Genomic DNA, 19,082 nt, shown 5'->3' with positions numbered 1-19,082 from the left:
CTACACCTGGGCTTGTTGTCGTTCATAAAAAATCGACTACAGGAGAAATCCCCTATTGTTATGCTCCAATTGATTGCAATAACGGTGCATACGGTCTATTTTTCAGCCTCAGTCCCATCCTTTATCAATCATAAGCTACTACGCCGGGCAGAGGAGAGGGCGCAATCTCTGTCAAAATATGTTGAGCTGAAATGGTGGTTTGTTGAATTTTGGTCTGACAATCTATCTGTACCTTCGTATCAAACTGATACACGACCTTGAACAAGCTTGATTACGTACACTGCCATCTTTATCAAATTAGTCGCTGATTGGTGTGACAGTTTACAAGCAAATTTAGCGATTTGGGAAGTATGAGTACTGCATTAGGCATCGCGAAAAGCTTATCCGGCAGATAGTTGTTTTACGGGCAAAAATCCTTTTCCCGGCCACCATGAGGTTGGCAGTGCGGTTCATCCTTGATCGGTATGTTGCCCTTCATCTGGTCTAGGTTCGGTATGCTACAATGCTTGCATGAGTAGTAATAGACGACCCTTTCCGTCAATCGACCGGTATCTAGCGGCTGGCGTCTCCTTTCCTGACTAGAAAATCTATCAGATTTCCTAACCCAGGTCGCCGCAGGCTCGATAAGAGGCTTTGGCCAATTAGGAATAATCGATATGCCCGTGCTCGGGAGAGAAATGGCAATTCCCGGTAGTAGTATATTATGATAGGTAATACATGAACAACATGAGGAGTACAGAATATTCACGACGCAGCATACAGTACAACCATAAATAATTGTCAATCAAACCAAAATTTAAATCACGATCCGTTGATATTCGTATTTCCACTGAAGAAAAGACCTGCTCCATCCATATCGTTTCCTTCGCCAGTAGGCACCGCACTCTGTAAGAAAGCGGATAAATCGTCTCCGAAATTATCCATAAAGAAATTGGAGGCCATATCAAATTGAGCGAATCCATCCTGTTCCGAAGGGATATTATTGCTATTCGGGCCATTACCAAAAGTGAGATAATCGATTCCGTTGTTCGCATTTGAGACACCGTTAGCATTGGTACTATTTGATCGGTGTAGACTCTCCGGTTGTCTGGTATCATTAATCGGTGGTAAAGGTATACTTGGTGGATGTGTTGACAAAGAGACATTTTGCAGTCTTTGAGGATCACTTGGTGAACTACCTATTATAGATGGTGCAGTCTGACCATATATGTCTGCCATCTCATCATCCAGAGTCCTTTCATCACGAACGGCAGTCCGGATTCGGGTATATACGCCTTGGCGTACAGGTTGATTTGAGGCTGCTTGTAAAGCTAGATGCCATCGCGATGCAAGTGGCCAGGCTACGCAGGCGAGACATATTGGTTAGTATCAGAATCATACCACCGCCGCCTTGTTAGCTACACGTACAATCTGCCAATTGGGACAAGATATTACTACAACGTCCAAGAGAGTCTTCTGTAGAGCTTGCGCGACCCAAACATACTGAAACATATGTCAATAGCCACACAAAGAAAGCAGCCGTGAAGTATCGCTGTACTCACATTCAGGCCATTTGCGAAGATAGCAAAATACCATCCCGCTCATATACACCCCGAAAACCATGATCGGAGGAAAGCCCAACTGGACCGATCGCATACTGAAGAAGACCTCAACTTGACTTAACAGTTGCTCAGAATTGATAATCATATCAGTCGCCATAGATTGCCAGAAATGACGGGACTCGAAAGACCCTTCGCCAGGTCCGTCGGGATCTATAGCAGCTGCCATGGACCTATTAGATGCAGATCAGCTTTTCAATCCTATGGCGGTGTATGTAACGGGGGACGCACGGCAGGTATAATCGCCGGATGACAATATTTGATAGTCTAGTAATGAGCGTTATTGATAAGAATGCCTTCATTCAGGTATCAGCAGTGACACGAAAAGGGTAGGAAAGTGATTCAGACTCACGAGATCCAAACCTTCCACCATCATCCCGCGCAGGTTAGTCACACTGAATCTATGCTTAATAGGTAGACTAGCTTCGAAATCTTGTAAAGCCGTTAAGAGCGTTTGTGATTCTCTACTCCAAACCCCAACTTCGAATCTACCTGAACCTCGACAAGCATGTCTGGCAGTCAAACTCCAAAGCAATTTCACTTGCACTCTGCACATGAATTTCATTAACACAGCAAGCTTATCCTGTGATTCACATCGAAGGGACTCACAAGGACGCGAAGAGGGATTTATCGCCTTGTAGATGTGTGTCAAACGCATCAGCCGGATTGCCTAAAGCACCTGATATGGAAGCTCGATTTTTCGGTTGTATGCCAAAGTTGAACTCTGATTCTTCACATGGCAACAGCACGTCTACTTCGGCCAAGGAAATCTGCATAGGCCTCGATTGACCGGCAAGTAAGTTCTCGTGACACGTGATCGCCCAAAATGTGCGTCTAGTCAAGACAAAAACATGTGAGCTAGAGACTCTCACAAATGAAGCAGTTGACAGGATTGACGAGCAAAGAGATTGAAGCGAGCTTGCTGGACAGACGGGAGCACACTAACCTTGCGACTTCCGATCCAATTACTTCTTCTGCCGATGGATTGACGGGCAATTGATAGGTGATTTCGCGATGAAGACCCAGAAATCCAGCCACTGTATACAATCAGCCTGTATTTTCCTTATGAAGAAAAATTAAGCTCACTCCTCACCGCTGTTCCAATGAGCATCTAAAGCAGGTACACTTAGTTTATACGCACAGCCGGAGATGAGATCACGTACCCAAGCCTTGGGACCATTTCCTTGACCCCATTCAGTCACACCAAGCAGTAAGACTACAATTCGTGTATCAGCTCGTACTGCAGATGTTGGGATAAAACTACTCACAAGCCTGAGCTCGTTCTAAACTGGGCTGTACCATCTCTCTACCCAAGATTTCATCCGCTTTGGCTAAAAAGAACTCTGTGGCTCTCTTTTTTCCTCCATATCTAGCTACCAGAGTCGGAGTGAACGGGGCAGCGGTTGAACAGATAGCGAACAAGAGAAATTGAGATATAGTTTCAGGGCGCGATGTATACCTTTCAACAAATAATGCTTTATGGAGAAAACCGAGTTGAAAATAAGATGCTACGTAATTACGGATAGCTTCCACGACTTCATTCGGAGGAGGAAGATCTCGAGATATGCTCGAACGTTGTGTAGGGGGTATGGCAATTGACGTTGGCCGAGATGGGGAAGGCGAGGTAATAGGGCTGATTGGAAGATTACGACGGGCGCTGGGAGATAAAGAGCGAGAAGGGTGCGATGAGGCGTATCCTGACATTGATTCGCGGGGTGGTCTTCGTCGATGCTAAGAAGATGATATCAGCAGGTTAGTCGAGGTCGCACGATGCTGAAAGAGGTGTAGTAGATAAGCTTACCGATCTATCCATCGCTGAGTGACCTCTAGGAAGGAATGTACTATGTTAAGCATATATGTCAGCCTTGACAAGCGGCTTTGTCGCTTCAAGCATGGTACATACCACTCATGCTCTACGTTCGCAGCTTTGCAGCCGGAGCAAGGAGGTTGTCCAATGGTTTCGGGTATGAGGGGCACACATTTCGTCCTGTATCTCCTGCAACGAGAACACGCCTTACTCGCTCGCTTCTTTACGGATAACTCTCCATGCGATGTCGACGAAGCTGAAGCCAGACCACTTGACATTTCGTTGTGTACAAATTCAACTGATGCTTGGCATGTCTCGATTGGCGAATAATATCGGGATCATTAGGAGTCGATACTAAGTGAGAACCAAACATACGACTACTCCAGGACAGGCAATTCAGGTGAGATAACAACAACGTCACGTGACAAGGATTATTAGTCCCAGCGTAGTTAGAGCTTCACGACGATGAAATGCTAAAACAGTCATCACCTCCAACGCATGCATACGCACTGAAATTGGGCAGTAGAAAGCCTATCGGGCCCGGAGCATTCATAGCTCTCAACTTCAGATGTTAATGTGGGAATTCGTAAGGCAAACGAGGATAACAGATTGTGGAGGTGGTGGAGGTAGCGGAGGTGCGTGTGTCATTAACTTAGCGTCTTGAAATGTATTAGATAGTCGTCGTTATGTGGAGGTCCGTGGAGGCGTACAGGAGCTCGTCAAGGTATATAATGTTCATGATGTAGGAGCAAAAGATCAGGCCTAGGTCTCGATTTGTTGTACCTTTTCGAACATGACTCGCAAAATCCTCATAATCGGAGCTGGGGAACTTGGATTATCGCTCATCAAAGCAATCACTTCTCACCCATCCAGACCGACTGTCTCCGTCTTACTCCGTCCATCTTCGAAAACGAAACTCTCGTCTTACGCAGTCGAAGTGATTCTCGGCGACGTTCTCGCACCATTATCAGAATTAGCGAAACTGTTCAGAGGATATGATATAGTGATTTCGGCTACCGGATTTGCAGGTGGACCTGGATCTCAAATACATCTTGCCAAAGCAGCATTAGAAGCAGAAGTACCTCATTACTTCCCTTGGCAATTCGGTGTGGATTACGATACGATAGGTAAAGGATCGAGCCAGCCATTATTTGACGAACAACTAGATGTACGCGCTCTACTTCGATCACAGAGTCTTACCAAATGGACAATCGTTTCAACTGGTTTATTCACTTCATTCTTATTCGAACCTTCTTTTGGAGTTGTCGACTTGCATAAGGGAGTCGTGAATGCTTTAGGTAGTTGGAATAATGCTGTCACCCTCACATCCGCAGAAGACATAGGTTATTTAACCTCTAGAATTGCTTTGGATGAAGAAACTCCGCCTGAAGGGGTGGTGTTCATCGCTGGTGATACCGTCACATTCGAGGATGTAGCAAAGGAGATTGAGAAAAAAGGCTGGCAAGTGCAAAGGAAGATCACAACTACCGAGCGATTAGAAGAAAGGCTAAGCAAGGATCAGGATGATTTAGGAGCCAAATAGGGTTTGATCTGGTCTAAGAATATTGGCGTGAGTTGGTCCAAAGAGCAAAGCTGGAATGGGAAGAAGGGAATAAAGACGGAGAGTCTAAGTCAATGGGTAGACCAGAATCTACCTGCGCCGTATCGGTAGCCAGGCTAGAATACATGGGGTACTTACTTTTGAACAGGTGGCAATGTTATTTATGCATATTCTCTTCAGCCTCGATCAGATCTCGTTTAATTAGTTGTTCTGATTGTGTTTGATTAAGGGTTTCTATCATAACCATGAAATTACCTCTACACAATTGAAAGCGCCTGATCATGATTCCGGATAATAGCGCATCAGCAGATCATCGCGTTTTTGGGCGATGTGAAGCACATGACACGGCAATACCGTATGTTTCTTCTGTCCCACTTTCTTCCTAATCAGTACGTGCAACGTATTGAGGCTCGCGATGAAATTACGGCCGCTCGAATCGGGACACCGATGTAAGCGACGTGTCGCAAATATGCATGAGCGCCAGGTAAGAAGGATTGGCCATAAAAATGAGGTAATTTCCCATTCTTGGTAAGAACAAATTACCGTGTATGGTAAATAATCAGGAACGCTAAAGTTAATTTCCCATTGACTTGTCACTAGATACATTTGTTGGAAAATAGATAAGAAAAAGTTGGAAAATCCATGATAACGACAATTGTTTGTTCATTGTACGTATCCAAGCAAAAATTGGAAAATAACCGCTTAGACCGTGATTTATACTAAGCTATCTATAAGTATTATCATCAAAGAAGGAGAAATGGGAAATAACTTGACCTTCGTCACCTGCTCTTACGATATATCCTCATACTATGTTATCGGTGGTACGAAATTGAAAGCAATATGAAATGGGAAATTAAGCAATGGGCGCAAAAATGGGAAATTAAACTGAGACGAAATGATTCCAATTTTCGTCCTTCGTCCCCCATTGACGCATGATATAAGACACCTTCTTAATGATAGGGGAGTTCTTCTTCCCCTCCGATACGAAAATAATAAACATCCGGTTCACGAACAACAAAAGTCTCGTATCATTATCATCTCTGTTAAAGATCATCCTTCATAAAAGTATCAAACCTCCATATTGATCAATACGTCACAATGACTGTAATGCCTCTCACGCCGCCAGCTGAACCACTCCTCGAGCTGGAATTGACTAAAGGTTTCATACCCAAACAAACTTATCCATGCCCATGGATAGAAACCCCTTTAATCGAATCTGCTCCCTTATCTAAACTTGCTGGATGGTAAGTAATGCGACCAATCTAATTTCCTCGTAGCTAGCACCTTTTCTTCATGACACAATGCACTAATGATTTCGACCTCGCGCAGTCGCATCTTCCTTAAGATGGAAAACTTCCAACCGAGCGGTTCATTCAAGTCTCGGTGAGTCATGGTGTCATTTCCTATACTTCCCTTAAGTCATCTTACACATACATTCTTTCTCATTCGGTCCATCCGCCCCATTTCGCCAAAGGATTCGCCATTTGCATTCTTCGCTAATGATAAGCCATTATACAGAGGCATAGGCAATCTCGTTCGATGCGCTGTCGAACGCTCCTCGTCTACAGAACCCCTTCATTTTTACGCTTCATCCGGTGGCAATGCAGGTTTAGGATGCGTAACAGCAGCAACTACCCTTAAACAAAAATCTACTGTTGTTGTACCGACAATAACGAAACAAGCTATGATAGATCGTATAATTTCAGCTGGAGCCACCCAAGTAATAAAATATGGTAATACAATTGCTGACGCGGATGAATATCTTCGTAATAGTTTATTACCTGATGATTCTCAAGGTGTATACGTTCCTCCTTTCGATCATCCTGATATATGGAACGGTGCTGAGTCTATAATGCATGAAGTACACAATGAGTTAAATACCTTACCAGATGGAATTATTTGCTCAGTGGGAGGAGGTGGTCTTTTGATTGGGATCTGTCAAGGCTTAGATCGGCTTTCTGGCACAACAAGTCGTACTCAAGTTATTGGAGTAGAAACTTTAGGTTGTGAATCATTTTCACAAGCTATTATAGCCAAGGAAGTAGTCACTTTACCTGGTATCACGTCAATAGCCACTTCCTTAGGGTGTACCAGGATCGCGGCTCGAGCTTTAGAATATGGATTGAGAGAGAACGTACATTCTGCTTTGGTATCGGATAAAGAAGCAGTAGATGCCTGTATAAGATTCGCAGAGGATCACAAAATTCTAGTCGAACCCGCTTGTGGTGCTACATTAGCTTTGGTTTACAGCGGAAGATTAGGTCAGATCATGAACCTCAAACCAAATGATAAAATCGTTTTAGTTGTGTGTGGAGGGAGTAATATTTCGATCGATATGATGTATAAGTGGAAAAAGGAGTACAATCTTTAGGAGCGTTCGGATCGAGGACATTTTTGCCTTCCTTTGAGCCTACCGTCAGGTTCAGAAGTCATTGTTTGTAATTGTAGGCAGATAGATCAGTAAAGTTGACGAGTATACCTATGTGTGTGATATATTTATGGTCTCCTGAATCATGCATTGCTCTTTAGATTTGCAATGCCATGTATACCTTGAATACTCAGTATACTACGAGTAGGTGGAGCTCACATACTGTATCAGGACGATGGGTTGTAATTTCTGCCCTGTACTGCTTCTTTGACCATTTCTTGCAGCAAAGCAGCATGTGTTTCGATGACCTATTTTGAGATCAGACAAATCACTCCAGATCAGCACATCCTCAAACACCGCCTACCCATGCTTCTGCTTAGTCACCGAGCGCAACATGCGAGAATCGGAACTTACGATATGGCCAGCCTCCTCAATGGCAATATGAGAATAATCCGATCCCGGATTTATGACTGTACCTTTCATGATATGGTTCGAGACCTGCTGCACTTCGCTTGATCGAAATGATTGCAGATGTGGATTAGGTAGCCTCTTCATCTACACATTGATGGAAGAAATTAGACATCAGCAAGAGAGCAGCAATACAGAGCAGTACAAGTGACGAGACTTATTCAACCCACCCATGAGACAGTACCACTCGGCATGACCATAGTATCTTCGATTCCATTGTGAACCAGCAATCTAGTCCCAGATTCGAGCACAGGTTGAAGCAATTTATAGGCATTTTGCATACTGTAAGCTCAGGCTATCAGTCAGAGTTATAAGACAGAACCTCTATTTCAAAGAAAGGCTAATTGAGTAGCTTACATATCTGCACTATTGATGAATCTCAATAGCGCAGGACCAGCATACCACCACTTCTCAATATGACCAGTGACTCCAAGCTATGACAAATCGTGTTCCATCTCAGTATTCTCATCACCTGACCGATTACTCCCCGGTTGATAGGACTCACCCATTCTCTCATGTCTTGGCTATTCATCATCTCAGTTAATTTGTCCATCCATCAGAAACACGTATTAGTAGGCCAGCATTTAGGTCTACTTCTATGATATCGATTATAAGCTGGAGCTTTGAAATTAATTTCAACCGACTGAATACAATCTTGCACGGCATCTTTCCTGAATTCTTGTGTACTTTCGATGTCCTCAAGATACCTCAACTTATCAAGACATGGCGTAAGATTATTTCTAAGATTATTGCATACCGTTTGATTATACGCTTTGGGCTCGTCATTGCAAAGTACGTCCCATTGACTATATCTGATCGGGGACAGATGTCAGTATCCCCTGGTGGGACAGGACCCCTATGGGCTCTCGTTATAAACTTACATCTCGGATATTGCGTCAGCGAAGGGTTTTCCAAATAGCAGTTGGTCAAATTGCTTGACAACTCTACGAGGGAACAATTGATCTTGTACCGCCTGATTCCGTTTCAGAATAGTGGCAGCAATATGAGCACCTGTAGTTCCACCATAGGACAATGTAGACATGATTAGAGGTTGTGATTGGAATTGAGGCCATTGTTTCAGTATGACTTGTAGGAAATCGTCAAATTCCTCTGCTGCTCTGTCAGAAGTAGAGGCAGGATTCTGATCACTAGTATTATAAGACCATCCAGTTCCGATCGGATAATCCACTACCAGTAAATTGACGTAGTCTGTCCAAGGATATGGAGCAGGTGAGAGACCAGATAGAGAGGATTCACCTTCTGGAGTCAGCTGGCAGGGACCTGCGCCTAGGATATGTGCCGCAGATTAGTATTGATCGACCATTGACCATGTTCTGCGCGCGATATATCTGGCATAAAAGACGACAAAAGGGAATAATACTCGATGATTCAAATTATGAGCCAGAAAAAGATCGTACTCACCTATGAAAGGATAATCAAATGCCGTAGCCCCTGGTCCACCTTCAAACTGAACTACCAAACCACTATTCTTGGCTTCATTTTTTCCTTCAAACAGTGAAAAAAACATATGTCCATTCTTGAGATGCACATATCCATTCGTTACTGCATTATCCCCTACTCCACAATTCAGATTTCTAGTATTGATGATCTCCAAAGTATCGGTATGTGTAGTGGTATAGGCGAGAAAAAATGGCACCAAACCCGCTAAGACCATTTTGACCAAGTTGTGACCTCTTTGTACGTTCGCTTTCTGTTATGTTTGCCAATCCTTGTTACTAGTCTTTTTCTCTGACATCGTGATTGTCGTTTATTCAATCATCACTAGGATTCGGTCCACTGTACGTCGTCCGCGCGAAGTCCTACCAGCCCAACAATGCTGTGTGTAACACTGAAAGTGCAGACTATGCATCCTATGCATCATGTTCTCTTCCTTCATTATCTTGGCACGGTTGATCTACAGCGCTTGGGAGGAGGAAGTACATCAATATTTGCCGGTATTATCGAACAAACAAGCGAATTCACCTATCTGATTATGAACTTAATCCCTTACAAGCGCAATTGCGGCAAATCCTGAATGGCGCCCTGAGCGGTTATGATATAGTATTGATTCGCACCCGGCCGAACTCAATCTGATCTCGAACGTCGTTCATTATCATCATCCGTGACTTATACATGATATTGTGATTGTATCTACTTATATTCATCTGCTTTACCCTTTTTACCTAATATGAGAATCGGAAATCTAATCGTTTATTACCTTTATCGGTCGTCGTCTCAAGATATTCGGTCTTTTGTTCCGAAGTCATGTTATCCCATGTCAACTCCCGCTTTTTATTGATACTCTTATAATACCACCTAGTACCGGGGTACAAGATCACCAAATTGAACAAGATAATACCGACGATAGCACTATTAGCATGCTTATACCGTGGCTTGTCGCTCGCTTGGTATACTGCGAATTATACTTATTGTTCAGTCTTTGAACTGGCAGCGGCATAAAGGATATGGGACTTACGATTAGCACCAATGATAGCGGAAAGCTGAACGGAGATATTATAGAGAGAAGCCGAAACTGTTCGATTCTCGACTGATCCAGAGTTCCTACTGGTCCAACTAACTTGAATAGCATGGACGTATGGAAAACTTAAAAGTACTGTCGAAATGGCGAAGTAAGTCCAAGAGCCTATCGGATCAGGAAGAGCCAATCTACAGTGTGAATCTTATTTAGCATTTGATTTACCTATCTGATCTTGCGAGACGTCGCTTGAACGTACAAAGCAATATAATTCGGTAACATCCAAATGTCTTCAGCCATACAAACCCAAGCTCTGCTATTGACGACTTCCGATAGGATCGTAATACCGATAATCTATAAAAGGAATCAGTATACTACCAAGGCAGATGGAAACCGAAGTGACACACATTAATGATTGACCAGATGATATTAGGGATACTGAGTAAATTACTTTGTAAAGTGGTGAAACCGAGGCCTTTCATTGAAATTTGGAAATACTGGGATACTGGGTAACTACCAACTCCGAATAATAAACCAATCAAATAGAGAGGGTACATTTGATAATCGCCCATACAACGGAAGATGGTTTTAATAGGAAGAGCTTGTCGATTGTGCTGCAATGTTAATCCTGATTAGCGATTTGCGGTGAACGAAAGTACCGGTCAGTCGAGCACTTACCATACTACTCTTGGTTGGATCATCTCTTAAAGCTCTGTTCACCACAATTTTGACTTGGTCATCCGTGAAGTATCGCTTAGGTTGCCATGATTTAGATTGTGAAACAGAAGGAGGAAGTAAGAAGAAGGATAATATGCCGACAACCACTGAAATCACGCGTCGGATCGATCAGCCACTGTCACCTTTCTGACATTCTCTTTAGTATGGACACTCACGTGTGATCAGACCATTGATCAGGAATAACCAAGCCCAACCGCTTTTCCCGGCGACTCCTCTCATTTCCAAGATACCGACGGCAAGAAAAGCGGTGATAAGATTGGCAAGATAATTTGATACCCAGAAGAAGGATAATCTTATCGCCAATTCAGATTTGGTGTAGTAATATGACAGATACAGGATTACGTCTGGGATGAAACCACCTTGGAAGAATGAGATCAAGAACCTTGTGACCAGGAAAGATGTTCGACCGTTAAGCCAGAATTGGGAACAAGCAATGATAGAGAAAATAATCATTTGTATTGGTAGCCATACATCTGGTCCTAATCGCTTTGATACAAGTTGAGAAGGAAGTTCTGCAACCTATTGACAATCTCCATCATCAACCCCTGCCTTTTCAACAATTGAAATGATGGGATGACTTACTAAGAATCCAACTCTGAACAAAGTGTTACCTAGATTATAATCTGCCTGTGTCATCTTCAAATCTTTCAAAAGATTGTCTGCTGATGCAGCGGTGATATTATATCGATCAATATCAAGAGCCAGAAACATGATACTATCAAGTTACATTGTTAGTATCGATATCAAAATTGGTCTCTTTCAGGTTTGGAAAACTTACGTCACCCATAAGAAAATCTTAAAATCGATAATTCTAACAACTTTGGTCTCTTCACTCCAAGTCCATCTGAACAAGGGATCAAATGCGACATAACCTTCGTACCACTGTTTCGGTGCATACTGTTCACGTTGAGGGGTATCAAACACTGAAGGTTGAGTAGCGATCGCTGTGCCGTGATGGGCTGCGTTTTTCTTTCCGATTCCAACGATTCTCAAACATGCTTTACCGAAAGCTGATCCTGATACCGGCGCTCCGCCTTCAGCTAAAGGTGGTATCCCATCAAGAATATCCAACGTGTTTCCATCTGCACCTTTTAATGGTTGAGAAGTATAATGAGCAGCTACTCCTTTTTCCGAGGTCTCTAATGGTGGAGTACGTAAAGGTTCTTCAGAGCCTTTACGATCCTGAGCGAGTTGGATTTTCTCATTATCTGAATATGAACTTGTCGATAAGTCTTCCGAAGAAGTTGAAGATGGAGATACACCCCCTGGCTGGAGTGTCGACATTCTTCGAATTCTCACAAGCTTAATGATCGTTCAGGTTTATGGTACAGTTGTGCAACGGTTCAAATCCAAGTATGCGTAAGGACTCATATATACATTTCATTATCAATCCGCTATCGATCGGTATCAGAAAGTTTTCTAAACCTTTTCAAACATTTACAAAGCACGACATACATACTATCCTTAAGCATTTGATAAAGACTTATCTGAATCACTCGTTTATGCGTAGCAGCGGTAGATGACGTCTGATCAAAAGAAGAAATGTACGGTATATCCGTCCAGAGTGACAGAAAGAAATTCAAATTTCCTTAGCTACTTTGGAAATTCAAGTTCGTTTGGTAAACGAAAAATCACATGGATTTAAAATCATAGTATGTGCCGGGAGATTCCAGTGGACAATAACTGTACTACAATCGAAGAAATCTTTAGTCTCGGCAAGATATTTTAGAAATATGATTGAAAGATAGAAGGAAGATTTGAATTAATCGGCGATATTTAGATATTTACCGCCTCTTTCATCATAATCTTCACCATACAGATAGAATGCGGTGATGACCGCCATTCTTATCGCTGATGCATTATCACGCAATTCACCGAGATCACACTTGACATCTTTGAACTTGATCACACCATCGTTTTGTCTTTTCAACTTTTTATACTACTCTATGTAGAAATGCAGAGGAATAAAAAGTGGAGCTAAAATCAGATGTCAAACGTCGTGATCAGTGGAGGTGTCGGTATTCCGAATAAATGACACTCCGAGGTGTCATTACACTATCAAATTTGACTTTTCAGGACAACCCTCAATCGGATCATCCCGAAAACAGTTGAAATGACGACAGATGCTGTTATAAGGCGAAATCAATTTCTGACGGTATTTTACATCAGTTTACTAGGAGCCTAGAAGAGAATCAGATTTACTCGATTCGTCTTTAAACTTATACCACTCCTTTCAAAAAGATCACCGAAAAAACCTTTGATCAGCGCACTAAAAAGGACAAGAAACGATGTCGACCGTTACTCAAACACTCACGGAGCCATTGAAGACTCTTCATCTCAGATCAGCTTCACCTGAGAAAACCGAAACCCCAGGTTTTAAAGGTACAAAATATGATCATGATAAAGATGCAGGTGGCAAGAAAGACAACTCCTACCCATACGCATGGGCTTTACCAACCTTCAATAATACCACCTACCCACCATTGACACCATTCGAGCACAAAGATCCGGGATTAGAAGCACTGAAGCATGAGAACCCAAGGGAGTTCTTGCAAAACGCTGAGGTATCTGACGTGAGTTGACCGATAACTTCCTCGAACCGGTTGGAACACCAATATACTGACAGGCTTTTCTCGCCTACTTAGCTAACTCCAAAATTCGGCGCTGATGTATCCGGTGTTCAACTCACTCAACTTGATTTACGGGGAAAACAACAACTAGCAAGATTTGTTGCTGAAAGAGGAATCGTTGTATTCAGAAATCAAGATTTCCAAGATCAAACACCTGAATGGATGTTGAATGAATGGGGATCGTGAGTTACTTCAGTCCGTGCCTGATACCTATCACAACTCCAGCTGATCAATATTTGATACAGAACATTTGGTCGATTGCATGTTCATCCAACTTCAGCTCATCCAGAGGGACATCCTGAATTCCACCTTGTTTACCGAGATATGAGCAAAACATTCAATTACGAATTTACCGATCGATTCACTTCTAGCGTATGGCATTCTGACGTGAGTGCTCTTCCGTTTTATCAGGCTATCAAGTAAAATAAATTCGTACTAATTGCTCTTGATCATTCAGGTCACTTACGAAGAGCAACCTCCTGGACTCACCACACTTTTCCTCTTTGATTCCCCAGCATCAGGAGGGGATACAGCCTATGTATCCCAGGTTGAAGCTTACAAGCGGCTCTCACCTTCATTCCGAGCGTACTTGGAAACACTTGAGGTCGTTCACTCGGGTGTTGAGCAAGCAAACTTCTCTCGAGCAGGAAATAGAGGTGGTACAGTTCGACGAGAACCCGTTGAAAATGTTCATCCTTTAGTTAGGCAACATCCTGTAACTGGTGAAAAGGCCTTGTTTGTCAATAAGCAATTCTCAAGGAGGATTGTAGGTTTGAAGCACGAGGAGAGTGAAGCAATTCTTAACCTGTTATAGTAAGTAAAACTCCAATCAACCTTAACTCAAAATCACTAGGTGTCATCCTAATGACTTGCTTCAATCGTAGTGATCATTTGGCCAAAGGAGTCGATTTCCAAGTTCGTGTCAAATGGTCTCCTCGAGCCGTCGTACTTTGGGATAACCGTATCACAGCACATAGTGCTATTGTGGATTTTGATTCTGCTCAAGATGGACGAAGGCATGGAGCTAGAATTACACCTCAAGCAGAAAGACCCTTCTTAAACAAGAATTAGGGTATTAGCCAATTGATCAAGTGAAATGAATTTGTACCAATATACATGTCACCTATTATGTATGACTTTACCATCCGTTTAAATCATATTGTTAGAGCATATCCACTATAAAGAATTTTGACGCTCCGTCCCCGATCGCTTTACATACTTCAACCAAATCGCTCGGCTCGTTCCATGTTAATATTCTGTAGAGGCTCCTCTCTTACTGATCTAACCAGCTCCCAACGAACAATCACGAGTCAATCCTATGACAATGGCACAACAGAGAGTAGCCTGATCGTTCTCAACGCTCTCGATCTGAATGATATATTGCGTCCAAGAACGCGCATCATTGACCGCTGTCTAGAAATAGCGAATAATCATAATTCATAATTCATGATTCTCAGGTATAATAAGTAATACCTCCTGCATGACTGAACATGGTATTTTACACATATGGGATAAACGAATTCCGCAATACAGCTTCATTGAAATGATACATATTGAGCAATAGCTTTAACCAAGTGGGACCCTAGCTATCAATGAGCAGAAATGATTTACACTTACCACTACTACTGAATTCCTATCATACAAATTAAAGATGTATTGTTATGATGAAATGAAAAACAATGAATTCAATAAACAACAAAATCAGTTTTAAATGAATTGATAATTTCTTTGATCGCATTTATCTTTTAGCATACTGCATACTGAACTTGTGTTAGTGTGACAACTGTTTTTACTTTACTGTATATAGTTATCAGACTTGCATCTACAATGTTTAAGAGATTATCATTGTGCTGTCTATGAAGTCTACTCCAAAAAATACACGCTACTCTCCTAACACACCCTGCAAATTGCGCAATATCTGGACAATATGCCTCATGTCTTAAGGGGCTCCTAGTCAATTGAACCTCTAAATCATTGCTGGCTGTGATCTCACATTTCAAGAAAGGCATACACAGCTCTTCGCGCATAAGCGTGGACGATCCATTTTACAGCTCACAATCCTAACGAGCTCCCGCAAGAGGGAGTAGAGTATGAGCTCCTTTTCCATTTCAGTCAAAAGCTCAAAGCATGATTACAATGATGCATTGGCTTTATTTATCAATTCAAAATAATGTGTAATGCGAGATTCACAAAATGCTCCATGTTTCACTCTATCAAAGATTTGCCTACTTCTTTTTATCCTTCTCTTTCTCTTCTTCTGCTTCTTTCTTCGCCCTAGCTACATCTTCAGCTTTTACTCCGGCAGCTTGAGCAGCAGCTTCATTAGCTTTATCTTGTGGCGATTTAGAATCTTCTAATTCTTGTTGAGCATTCTCAATACGGTTCTCAACTATTTAAATCACATCAAATAGTCAATAATCAAATAATATCAGAATAACAATATAAATATATAGGAATATTTAGTATGTGTTAGAACTCACTCAAATCATGTAAAGCTAAAACTGTTCTAATCATTGAACTTAGATAAACTACTAAATTACTATCATTTTGTCCAGTTCTAAATGCTTTACCTAAATCAATATCACCACCTAATTGAGGTAATAATCCAATAATTTCTTGTAATTGATAAATTATTTGATGATTTATTGGTAATTTATTTTTACCAACTGCTATTAAATAGTCACGAATTTCAATTAATCTTGAATGTAATCCTTTTAAAGATTGTAATTGAGATGTAACTTTAGTTGATAATGATTGAGTTGTTAATAATGAAGAAGAAGGTGCAGAAGAAGAAGATGATATATCTCTTAATAAATGTTCAACACCAATTTCTTCTGCTTCTTCAGCTTCAATTGATGTTGATACATGAGTAAATGTTTGTTGAGTAGCTGTTCCATCCTATAAAATATCCAAAACAAAGAAGTTTAAGTTAGATCCCATTTCCATAATTCCCTTTCAACCGGGAAAAAACTTTAAGAAGACTCACATCTTTTATTTCCTCAACTGCAAAATAAGCATCCGTTGGTATACCAGTATCTCCTCTTCCTCCAGTTGCTCTCGTATCAACAATGACCATGATCGGACGAGGGCAAAATCGTTTAAACAATTCAGAAATTTCTAAATCGGAAGAACGTAATCGAGGACCAGTATGATAGAAGCCTATCGGACGTTCTTTGGCTATATTTCAACAAGTCGATTGGGCGTTAGAAAATCCAAATATACGTGAAAATCAAAGGGAAATAAATGGAAGGTATCAATTAAATCAGTATACGCGGTCTAACAACATGCACCGTATGGCTTAAAATCACTCACCATTGACTTTTCTGAACATCCTCCACATATCTTCTACATAATCCAAATCTAAGAAAAAGGTTTTAGGATCTTTATCATCTTCCTCAAATGGTATAGCGAAACTACACGTAGCCATCTAAATCAGCTCTGTATTCCATAGATTATCATGCACCGAAAAGACGGGAAAGGGTAGACTCAGTGATCACATGAGGACCAGTCAGTGATGCATCTGTCGTGAGGAAGACTTACCTGTTGGCAACATTTATTGAATTTCCATTATCTTGGCCTAACAAAACACCTAACACCCTTTTATTTTTGGATAATGGTACTCGAGCTGCATGATCAACTACCGATAACAATACTAGCGGATGTATGACACTAATAATCAAGCAATAAGAAATGTCAGCTCAATCACATTATCAAGATTGAGTCTCTGGCAATTTATGCGATATACCAAGCTCGAAGGAAACATACACATTGACACTACTTAATTCGTTCACCTGAAGGATCGTATTAGCTTATTCATTAATTTCCGGGGTGAGAGTGCTTTGACATACCTGAGCTGTTGTGAGACCTGGCATCGTTCCGAATTTGCTTGTCGATGCTTGCTTGCTTGTCTCTTGTGTTTTGACCTAAGCAGTTTTGGAAGGATTGGAATAGTGATTTTATTCATGAATCTTTATCAACGTTGAATAGCAACACGCGTCAGCGTCATTTACAAAGTGGAGGGGCACATCACATCATATAATACAACTACACTGCCACACTCGATATCACCGCAATCCCCCTATTGAATACACATTACACAGTAATAGTAATAGCGAGCAAAGTGATTCTGATAACGATTATATAGACAGAATGAACAGAGCAGACTGACTGTGATGAACAGCAGAAGATCAAGTGATTGCCACATTGATTAGTACGGAAGATATATTATTATACAACGTTGAGACGCCCGCTTCCATCATTCTATCCCTTGTCTATTGAACCCTTCCACCCCAAGGCACAAGTCTGCGATGTATATCATCTAAACCATCTTCTATTCTCCTTACAGTACCTTCAAGGGTACCTATCCTTCTGACTTCCACTACTAACTCCTTAGAGCCCCTTCGAAAAGATGAAAGAGGGTAAGAATGTAAGTATAATTGTGCCCATGTCGGTGTAAGAGTGACACTCAAGTGCGTATGGGATAAAGGTAATCCTCTTTGGGGCGGATCAGTTGAGGATTGAGCAGGGATGATGTATATCGAAGGTAAAGTCAGAAGTAGATCTTCTATACGTGCTGTAGGCTTTTTTTTTTTTGGATTATCAACTCATTAGTATTGGATTTATCCTGATTTTCTTCTTGTGACGATCAATCAAACAAGAGGATTTACCTGTAATCTTTTGAAAATATCATCTATAGCTTCCCCTTCTTCACTGAGAGAACTTTCAACTGTTCTAAGCTCTTGTCCAACTTTGACCGCTATATACTTGTCGAAAATGGCAGTTTCTCTTCCTCTTCCTTCAAATACCGACCTGAAAGATGCATCTAGTGTAGTGTCTCCAAGGCGCGGATCGTCCAAGTGAGATGATTCGTATGGGAATGGATCGGAAGAAAAATCAGGTTTAATATGTGAAAGGTATGTTTCCAAATACATTGCTCGAAGAATAGAAGTAGCCACTACACAACAAGACAAATAGAATCAGCTTCTGTTGGACATTGCAATCATTGGATAGCATGCACCTAGCCAGAAAACACGATTAACTCCTCTTAACCCTCTGAACAATGCCCATATCCTTCTGATGCGCTCTTCTTCGGGATCAGACCAGAATTTACTCGGTGTAGCTCTTTGATCGAGAGTCAAATGTAGAATTCTGTGTATCAAGTGAAGTGGCAATATGAATATACCTCTTTTATTTCTCGATATCGATGCATGTTGAATAGATCGATATGTAGGAGTGGGTACATATGGTGGTGGTGGTGCTGAAATTGCAGATGAGTTGTACATTGTTGTATTTTGTCTTTATACAAGAAGGTAGATTTGGGATGTGGGATTATGGTTAATCTAAAGTTACCCCGCATAGTGGTGTTGGTGATCTCTTCGATTCACGGCGTATGGTGATAGCCGATCTCATTATGACGTAGAACTAACCCCATACTAG

General features: G+C 41.6%; 8 protein-coding genes across 8 annotated transcripts; 3 read left to right on the top strand and 5 right to left on the bottom strand.

Moving 5' to 3' along the window:
- Window positions 1–801: 801 nt before the first annotated feature.
- I206_105776 (uncharacterized protein) lies at window positions 802–3,683 on the bottom strand (the record flags this gene model as incomplete). The annotated part of the gene is made up of 12 exons (XM_070203188.1): window positions 802–1,340; window positions 1,408–1,482; window positions 1,542–1,771; window positions 1,830–1,894; window positions 1,951–2,146; window positions 2,208–2,432; window positions 2,545–2,635; window positions 2,685–2,709; window positions 2,762–2,814; window positions 2,867–3,329; window positions 3,400–3,439; window positions 3,502–3,683. The coding sequence occupies 12 exons, from the start codon at window positions 3,681–3,683 to the stop codon at window positions 802–804; spliced, it is 2,184 nt and encodes a 727-aa protein (XP_070059289.1).
- A 515-nt stretch (window positions 3,684–4,198) lies between these two features.
- On the top strand, window positions 4,199–5,077 carry I206_105775 (uncharacterized protein; the record flags this gene model as incomplete). The annotated part of the gene is made up of 2 exons (XM_019156325.2): window positions 4,199–4,870; window positions 4,949–5,077. The coding sequence occupies 2 exons, from the start codon at window positions 4,199–4,201 to the stop codon at window positions 5,075–5,077; spliced, it is 801 nt and encodes a 266-aa protein (XP_019010127.2).
- Window positions 5,078–6,064: 987 nt separating this feature from the next.
- I206_105774 (uncharacterized protein) lies at window positions 6,065–7,337 on the top strand (the record flags this gene model as incomplete). The annotated part of the gene is made up of 3 exons (XM_019156324.2): window positions 6,065–6,210; window positions 6,296–6,349; window positions 6,485–7,337. 3 exons carry the CDS (start codon window positions 6,065–6,067, stop codon window positions 7,335–7,337), a joined length of 1,053 nt encoding a protein of 350 aa, XP_019010126.2.
- A 224-nt stretch (window positions 7,338–7,561) lies between these two features.
- I206_105773 (uncharacterized protein) lies at window positions 7,562–9,477 on the bottom strand (the record flags this gene model as incomplete). Its single annotated transcript, XM_019156323.1, has 8 exons — window positions 7,562–7,642; window positions 7,749–7,889; window positions 7,973–8,084; window positions 8,160–8,236; window positions 8,308–8,326; window positions 8,369–8,614; window positions 8,684–9,089; window positions 9,225–9,477. The coding sequence occupies 8 exons, from the start codon at window positions 9,475–9,477 to the stop codon at window positions 7,562–7,564; spliced, it is 1,335 nt and encodes a 444-aa protein (XP_019010125.1).
- Window positions 9,478–9,985: 508 nt separating this feature from the next.
- I206_105772 (uncharacterized protein) lies at window positions 9,986–12,300 on the bottom strand (the record flags this gene model as incomplete). Its single annotated transcript, XM_019156322.1, has 8 exons — window positions 9,986–10,215; window positions 10,279–10,469; window positions 10,538–10,632; window positions 10,686–10,892; window positions 10,957–11,102; window positions 11,172–11,535; window positions 11,599–11,731; window positions 11,795–12,300. The coding sequence occupies 8 exons, from the start codon at window positions 12,298–12,300 to the stop codon at window positions 9,986–9,988; spliced, it is 1,872 nt and encodes a 623-aa protein (XP_019010124.1).
- A 1,004-nt stretch (window positions 12,301–13,304) lies between these two features.
- On the top strand, window positions 13,305–14,717 carry I206_105771 (uncharacterized protein; the record flags this gene model as incomplete). The annotated part of the gene is made up of 5 exons (XM_019156321.1): window positions 13,305–13,589; window positions 13,662–13,828; window positions 13,892–14,033; window positions 14,104–14,459; window positions 14,531–14,717. 5 exons carry the CDS (start codon window positions 13,305–13,307, stop codon window positions 14,715–14,717), a joined length of 1,137 nt encoding a protein of 378 aa, XP_019010123.1.
- A 1,154-nt stretch (window positions 14,718–15,871) lies between these two features.
- On the bottom strand, window positions 15,872–17,518 carry I206_105770 (uncharacterized protein; the record flags this gene model as incomplete). The annotated part of the gene is made up of 7 exons (XM_019156320.1): window positions 15,872–16,035; window positions 16,127–16,544; window positions 16,633–16,823; window positions 16,959–17,059; window positions 17,187–17,315; window positions 17,412–17,437; window positions 17,495–17,518. The coding sequence occupies 7 exons, from the start codon at window positions 17,516–17,518 to the stop codon at window positions 15,872–15,874; spliced, it is 1,053 nt and encodes a 350-aa protein (XP_019010122.1).
- A 399-nt stretch (window positions 17,519–17,917) lies between these two features.
- Window positions 17,918–18,928, bottom strand: I206_105769 (uncharacterized protein; the record flags this gene model as incomplete). Its single annotated transcript, XM_019156319.1, has 3 exons — window positions 17,918–18,226; window positions 18,314–18,600; window positions 18,664–18,928. The coding sequence occupies 3 exons, from the start codon at window positions 18,926–18,928 to the stop codon at window positions 17,918–17,920; spliced, it is 861 nt and encodes a 286-aa protein (XP_019010121.1).
- Window positions 18,929–19,082: the final 154 nt, after the last annotated feature.

This window comes from Kwoniella pini, chromosome 8 (assembly GCF_000512605.2).
Source record: "Kwoniella pini CBS 10737 chromosome 8, complete sequence".
Lineage (NCBI taxonomy): Eukaryota > Fungi > Basidiomycota > Tremellomycetes > Tremellales > Cryptococcaceae > Kwoniella > Kwoniella pini.
This window is presented reverse-complemented; position numbering and strand designations above follow the sequence as displayed.